At 40.8% G+C, this 7,483-nt stretch overlaps 1 protein-coding gene across 1 annotated transcript; it reads right to left on the bottom strand.

The window, feature by feature from the left end:
• Positions 1-1,424: 1,424 nt before the first annotated feature.
• LOC307045139 (eosinophil peroxidase-like) lies at positions 1,425-7,483 on the bottom strand. The gene is made up of 14 exons (XM_079690675.1): positions 7,365-7,483; positions 6,839-6,926; positions 6,570-6,745; positions 5,675-5,804; positions 5,312-5,438; positions 5,020-5,226; positions 4,256-4,613; positions 3,987-4,147; positions 3,627-3,885; positions 3,373-3,543; positions 3,019-3,256; positions 2,715-2,914; positions 2,589-2,612; positions 1,425-2,479 (listed from the first exon to the last, which is right to left on the bottom strand). The coding sequence occupies exons 1-14, from the start codon at positions 7,429-7,431 to the stop codon at positions 2,031-2,033; spliced, it is 2,655 nt and encodes an 884-aa protein (XP_079546801.1). The 5' UTR covers positions 7,432-7,483; the 3' UTR covers positions 1,425-2,030.

The raw sequence follows: 7,483 nt of genomic DNA, 5'->3' as shown, positions 1-7,483 counted from the left end.
CGTCTTTCTAATCAATTTAACCCGCTGAGACGGTCAGCCCGTGTGTTTTAGGGAGGAGGTGAGGGGGGAATCAGTGACTGCTAAACCAAACAATGGGGTATCGTGTGCCGCTCGTCCTGCCCAGCATTCCCCTGCTCCCATGGGACACCCGGAGCCACTCTGTGTGGATGGCACTGTGTCCACGGAGGTCAGAAGGGGCGTGGCATGTGTGTGTGTGTTTGTGTGTGTGTGTGTGTGTGTGTGTGTGTGTGTGTGTGTGTGTGTGTGTGCGCGTGCGCGTGTGTGTGTGTGTGTGTGCGCGCATGTGCGTGTGTGCGCGTGTGCGTGCGTGTGGAGACGCAGCAGCTGGTTTCCGTCCTCCTAGAAAAAAACAGAGCTAATGCGACCCACCTCGTCTCCCATCAATCGCCATATATTGCGCTGCTTTTTTTTTGTTTACTTATTTAGGATTTAAGCATGCAGATCCCCCGGGGAGTGTCGGCATCCCCAATTAAAGCAGAGTGACCACCTTTAGCCTCATTTCTTCAGTATCAAAAAAATCTTCTGCTCCAAACATTTAGATTAATCTTTAGAAACGCCCTGTTGTGATTTGGAGTAAAATCATTTCCTTTAAGACCAAATTGCAATACGGAAACAAAGCACATATAGCAGGCTTTTTAAAAAAAAATACATAGCAAGTTTTAAAGCCAGTTGTTGATTATGAGTCTATTGTGCTTTTCCAGTTTTATAAAACTTGATATATTTGTACTCTGTTGAATCGGGTGTAATACATCTTTAGTTCTCCTTTTGAATTACAACCTTTCACCTTCACTGCAGACACTTCAAATCCCTTTCACTCACAGTGAGTGAGTAAGGTATTTGTTTACAGCCCACCAAAATACTCCTGTGGTTTAACAATTATCTGACAAAAACACAACTTCTTAAATATATTAAATTACATATCATCAACTAATATCATAATAACTTGGCTTTGGAAAAGGGGATTGCATTGACCTCCTGCTGAGGAAAGATAACTTAAAAACTGGACTGAGTCTTGATAGTCCATGTGTAAGTGTTTAGAGGGAATCAAGTTGTTAAATGTATTTATTGTAGATACAACATAAATAAATATCCATTCCATTTACTTTATTTACTCTAATGGAAAGTATTAAAACTGAATTTGTTCAAAGCACAGATTAAACTTTGTGAGCTATTTAGATGTTTTGCTTTATGTGTCAAGAAGCTCTGGTTTATTTTAAGAACCATTAAGTCTATTAGCAGAGCAGAAACGTACTAAAACCACCACAGGTTGTGTCTGCTTTCTTAAAAGATTGTATGTCAATGCCATCTACTGGTCTGGTTAAGAATATCATCAACTGTGTTTTAGGCAAACACATACCACCTCCTGAAGTCTCTGTTATTATAAATATCATTCGTAGGCAGGGTTCAATGTGTACAATTATCATTTATTAACATTCATTTTAAAGTGACTTGCACTATCACAGCAGTTGTAGTCTTTTTTAAATATAACATGACATTAACATTCATTCAATAGATATTCTCAAGAGGCAAAGGTCATTTTGAAGAGAAAATAAAATGATTAAATCAAAAATAAAATAAGAAAAAATGTCACAGATCAAGTCAAGTAGTTTTCACATTGTTTTTCATCAGGGCAGGTATTATTGAATTATAAATAGTCCTTCATTCAATACAAAAGCTTTTAGATAATCAATTAATGCAACCTTTTTTGTGCTGTTCGGTCAGTAGGGCCACAACAACAAAAAAGTTAGATTAGTTAGTTATAAGTAGAAAACTGTAATTACTTCAACTAACTCTCAGGACAGCTCTGCTTCACTTGAGCCTCTGAAAATGTAAAATCTGAAAATGTAAGGCTTGTCCTGCCTTGGATTTCGGTGCAATTCAGTAAAACCACAATAGAAAATGGAAAGGTGTATTATATCATCCACCGGCAACATTTAAGGACTTCATATAGGAACACATTTTTGCAGTCATTTTGGGATGTCATGGGTCTACAGCTGAAGAACATTTGTTTACTCAGTAAACAGAAAATGCCCTGAGAAGGAACTGTCAGCGGTCAGACCGCCGGTGACACCATAGTCAGACACAAGATAGACCTTGTCCCACTTCTCAAGCTTGATGATCATGCTGCCACTTGCTGAGATGTAACCGCTCTGCTTGGTGGTGAATGAGTGCAGAACCCTTTTTCCATTGCGCATCAGATCCAAAGTGGCCTCACGGTTGTAAACGGTGGCGTGAAACTGAAACTCATAAACACCCGGATACTCACACGTAAAATACCCAGTTTTGCTGTCATAGCTTTTCTGTCCATTGTAGATGACATCGGAAAATTTCAAGGGTCCGCCGTCTTTGAGGAGGTTACCGAGTCTCATGGAGAAGGCAGAATTAAACATGGTGCCTGGAGGCCCGGGGGGTCCAGGGGGTCCAGAAAGGCCGATCAGACCACGGGGGCCTCGGCGTCCTGTAAAAAACAGACATGAGTATAATTATACCAACTGGACCTTTCCATACAACCATTTTAAAGTTATAATTCTAAACGTAGGGTAAAAATGCATGAGCTGTAGTTTTACCTGCGGATCCATTTTGGTTAGATCCTGGGTAATAAAAAGGGGAAACAGTCAGTATTTTTCAAGGATTATAATGTTGGCACTGATCTTGTTTAGTTTACTGTGTCAGATTTCAGGACAAATACTAACCATCATCCTTCCATGCATCGAGGTCAAAAGCTTCGATGTTCGCACATGGGGCATAACCTGATCCTCGAGGACGGTACTGGAAAGGTTTTTCTGGGACTTCAGTTATACCAGAGTTGTCACAGATGATTCGGGCAAGTGATGTGTTTTTCAGTGACTCCCTTTGGGCCTCAGTGAACACTCCATCGTTCTCCCACCAAAGTCTGAAATTGGACAATTTGTTAAAATACAACGATATTGAATGTAAAAAGGAATAACAACACATACCATTTCCCACATTGTGAGCAATGTCAGTTTTGTAACATACCGGTCTCCCTTGCGAATCTTCTCAAACTGAGTGGCAATCAGGCAGGCAAAGAGAGGTCCCACTCTTCCTCCAGGGACAAAGGGCTCAGCCACTCCTCCAAGCCACACGTCGATGTTTTCAGGTGTTCCATAGAGACCCATAAGTTTGGTGGCCAGAACCGTGTTGTTTAACACTTCAGCCAGCTCTATCAGGTTACCTGGCTGTGAAAGCCCACAGAACTTGCGCCATTTGTTGTAGCCTATAAGGAGGTACACAGCGTTAAATTGTTGCCATGTTTTAGGTGTGTGATCTTTAATACCTGCAGGAACAATTCTTTTATACCTAAACAATACATAGGTATAACAACTAAATTACCAGAGATTCCATGGTCTCTGCCTCTCTGCATGTTGAGGGCAGCCAGATCCAAAGCCAACGTGTTGGTGAATTTGAAAAGCTTGTCCCTTAGCTCTTCAGGCATCATTTGATCCTGCGTGTTCAGCTTGGCCTTACTACCCACAAGGCCCCTCAGGATTGGGTCCAGACCACCTGAGGAACACAATAGATCATTTAGGTTCTAAACTCATTCTCTGATTAGGTAACAACAAACAAGTTAAAGATCTTGGCCAAACCTTCAAAGACGATCCTCCACGGTGTGAAGAAGGCTCTGTGAAGCATAGGGCTGGGGTATGTGGGGTGTTCAACGAATTGCTCATTCAAACGAGGCATAACAGGCGGAATCATCAGGTGAGCAAATCGGTAAGCAGCAGTAGCAAACACATTAGAGATGCTGGGGTCAACACTGTCATCATAACCAGGGTAGGTGGAAAGCTGGTTGGCCATGAAGTCTGGACCAACAATGTGAGCCAAGTAGTCTCTGAAAGTGATCACCTGAAAGACAGAAAACATTTGAATGAACCATGCATAATAACGATCACTTAAATCGTCATTGAAACTTTTTTGTAAGCGATTCAGCTAAACCAATTCCTAACCTGGAAATATGCTCCCATGATTTTGCGAGCCTCTTGGTAGAGCCTTTCTCCGTCCCAGTGAGGATTCAGCTGGGCCAGAACACGGGCCAGCCGATTGTGCTCACGCAAAAACAGAGTGTGTAAAGTGGTCAACGCAATGTTTTCATTGGAACGCTCATCACCTTAAAAGTTGGATAAAATGGGAGAAAAAGAGCTGTCAGCCCTGTGCAATGCTTGGAATGATCTAACACGTTCAACATTTGTACATCAGTGTATTTGCTGCCACTCACCAGCCTGAAAGCAGGGCACCTCCTCTGCATTAACATCATTAGTCATGCGAGCTCGGTTGGCACAAATGTTGGACATCATGTCGGAGAAGGGCAGGAGCTCACGGCCGTCGTCATTGTACATTTCGTTGACCCTCATCAGGCCTTCATCTGAACTGAGATCCCGAAGTGAGAGAGCTTTGCTAGGATCTGAACCATACACCTGACCTACATCAATGAAAGCTGTAAGAGCGTTCATCTGCTGACGGGTGGTGCTGGAACCAAAGATGTGGCCCGTTTGTCCAGAACCACAACCTGCGGCCGATCGGAAGAAAGGCATGCACTCTGCATCTTCGCCAAAGCGCCGGTCGTTGCTAGGAATCTGTTGGGAAGACGAGAATCATTTAGCATTCAATGTGTGTGTGTGTGTGTGTGTGTGTGTGTGTGTGTGTGTGTGTGTGTGTGTGTGTGTGTGTGTGTGTGTGTGTGTGTGTGTGTGTGTGTGTTTGTGTGTGTGTGTGTGTGTGTGTGTGTGTGTGTGTGTGTGTGTGTGTGTGTGTGTGTGTGTGTGTGTGTGTGTGTGTGTGTGTGTGTGTGTGTGTGTGTGTGTGTGTGTGTGTGTGTGTGTGTGTGTGTGTGTGTGTGTGTGTGTGTGTGTGTGTGTGTGTGTGTGTGTAGAGAGGCACATTTAATGCTGGATAAGACAGACAAAGACAGCGTTCAAGATTTACAATTATTTCAGTTCAGTTTAAATTCAATGATGTCTGTTTTTTTGTAATGACACTGACCTTAATGGGGAAGCAGGGCTCGGAACGATCACAGCTCTCGTCACAGTCAATCCCGTTGTTGAATGAGCGGATAACAGGCGAGTGAGGGGTGAAGGTCAGGTCGTGGTCCATCCACTGGCCAAAGATGGTCACCATGAAAGTGTAGAGTGGATCGCTTGTCACTTCATCGTTTCCTGTTGCCAGAATTCGGTTGGACACTTCCAATACCTGAAGACACAGTGTAGACAGTGAGCACCTAGTAGTACATTCATATTTTTTTCATTGTCATTGACCATATGTTAAGGTTTCTTACCAATGGCAGATAGTGATTGTCGATAGTCTTATTATCCCAGCCTCTTGGTTTATAAGTACTCTCCTCGTACTCAGCAGGGAGCCAGCGGGTGAAAGGTGTATTGGAGGAGCCAAAAAGGAGGTGTTCCCTATACAAGAAATAATAAATGAATTAGTGCTCATCTTTTGTTTTTTTTTGTATTTATTTAATACAAATTATAGGTGGGAAACCTAGACAGCTGCTTACAACCAATGCATATAATAACATGAAAACAAAAACAGAATCAAACTACTCTTGAGTTAGTAGTAAATGGAAGCTATATGTGCAGTTGTCCACACAGTCAGGGAAATTAAAAGTAAGGTTTCTATTTAATAGCTGACTCACTGGTTGTTGCAGGTGCTGCCTGCTGTGCGATACGGCGAATAGAAACTCGCCGCGCAGGAAGGGGACCGATGTCGGGGGGAGCAGCCTGTCAGATTAGCGATGACCCCCAGAGTCTCCTCAGGGATCAGATCTAAATGAAGTAAGAAACATTAGCGACTCAGCTGCAGAGGTGAGAAAAGTTCTCAAATCTTGTACTTGAATACCAGAGTGTAGTAATCTACAAGTTAAAGTTCTCCAATAAAAATGTGTAAAGTAAAAGTAGCAAAGTGTTTGCATCAAAATGTACTTCAAAAGTATAAGTTCTCATTATGCAGATTGGCCCATTTCAGAATACTGTACATGTTTTGTTTATTTATTGATGCATTCATGTGTCTATCAAAGATGGTTGAGGTGCAGCTGTTTTAATAACGTTGTATTCTTCAGGGTAGCTTGTGAATTAATTTACTCCAGGTATAACTAAAGTTTATTTAAGTGTTTATTACATTTCACATCATTAATCAAAATCTGAAAACAGTGACTAAATATATTTGTAAAATGTAAAGTAGTAAAAATACACGATTTACTTCTGAATTGCAGTGGAGTAGAAGTACAATGTATAGCCAAACATTGATATACTCTAATAAAGTACCAAAAAATGTTACTTAAGTACAGTGAGTAAGTCTACTACTTCAATAATAATAATAATAATAATAATAATAATAATAATAATAATAATAATAATAATAATAATAATAATAATAATAATAATAATACATCGGATTTGTATAGCGCTTTTCCTAATGCTCAAATACCTTTTAAATCAAATCAGAACAGAAACAATGCAAAGAAAACAAAAAACCTAACGATATACAGATGTTTCTAAGGAAAGTGACGGCGAGCTGTAAATGTTGCACACCTGTGGCATTGATGGAGCGTCTTCGTCGTCTGTGCAAAGATTTCTGGATCAGCTCCACGGCGTAATGCATGTAGTCTGCAGCGCGCACTGCATTTCGGGTCATCCCAACAGGCTGCTTCAACGTCCGAAGGATGTCTGAGGGACTCACCGCATTCCGCCTCACGCGTGCAATGCTCCTGTGTGGTGAGCAGAGACAACATTGATGAATTCATACATTAATAGGAACTAATACCTTCGATTTAGTTCTTCAAAAAGGTTTGTACACTCACACTTTTCTGGAGTATTCGTAAGCTGAGTCAACATTGGCCTTGGCTGCGATCACAATTCTCTCAATCTCATCTCTGCTCAAATTCGATTCTGAAATGCCACATCAAAGACTTTTACAAGATATATTTGTGATGCAATACTGTAACATAACACTTAAACATTTGAACTGAGATAATTATTTCTGAATCAAGGCAAGTTTATGTATATAGCACCTTTCAACACAAGGTAATTCAAAGTGTTTTACAAAAATGAAAAATATTAGGAGCATTAAGAAATAGTGTAGCGGAACACATTATAAAATGACATTTAAAAACTGTCATTATAAAGAGGAGGAGGATAAAATAAACATTAAACAAGCAAATAACACAGGTGTATAAAAAACATTAATAAAAGCTATGTAACCTATGAATAGTTCAATTGAAAGCAGCGGCAGAAAGAAAAGTCTTTATCTAAAAAAAGTACCATAAGTCAAATATTTAAATATATCTTAGTGGCTTTTGTAAGCAAGATGAAGGTGGAAGCACTCACCAGCATTCACCTTGCATTGCAAGCTAAGGTAAAGCCCTGCAGCCAACAAGCACAGAAACCCCTTCATTGCTGCAAAAAAGACAAATATTATCCAGACTGTGAAGCAAGAGATGCAAATC

The sequence above is a fragment of the Notothenia rossii genome, assembly GCF_949606895.1.
Source record: "Notothenia rossii genome assembly, chromosome: 6".
NCBI classification, from domain to species: Eukaryota; Metazoa; Chordata; class Actinopteri; order Perciformes; family Nototheniidae; genus Notothenia; species Notothenia rossii.
The sequence above is the reverse complement of the archived record's forward strand: the minus strand, read 5'-3'. Positions and strand labels throughout refer to the sequence as shown.

Excerpts from the sequence above, each read along its gene's own strand:
- LOC307045139 (XM_079690675.1), bottom strand. The coding sequence starts at position 7,431 with ATGAAGGGGTTTCTGTGCTTGTTGGCTGCAGGGCTTTACCTTAGCTTG. Across the intron at positions 3,886-3,986 it reads TCATGGGAGCATATTTCCAG|GTGATCACTTTCAGAGACTA; the intron begins GTTAGGAATTGG and ends TCTGTCTTTCAG. Across the intron at positions 3,544-3,626 it reads GTGGAGGATCGTCTTTGAAG|GTGGTCTGGACCCAATCCTG; the intron begins GTTTGGCCAAGA and ends TGTGTTCCTCAG.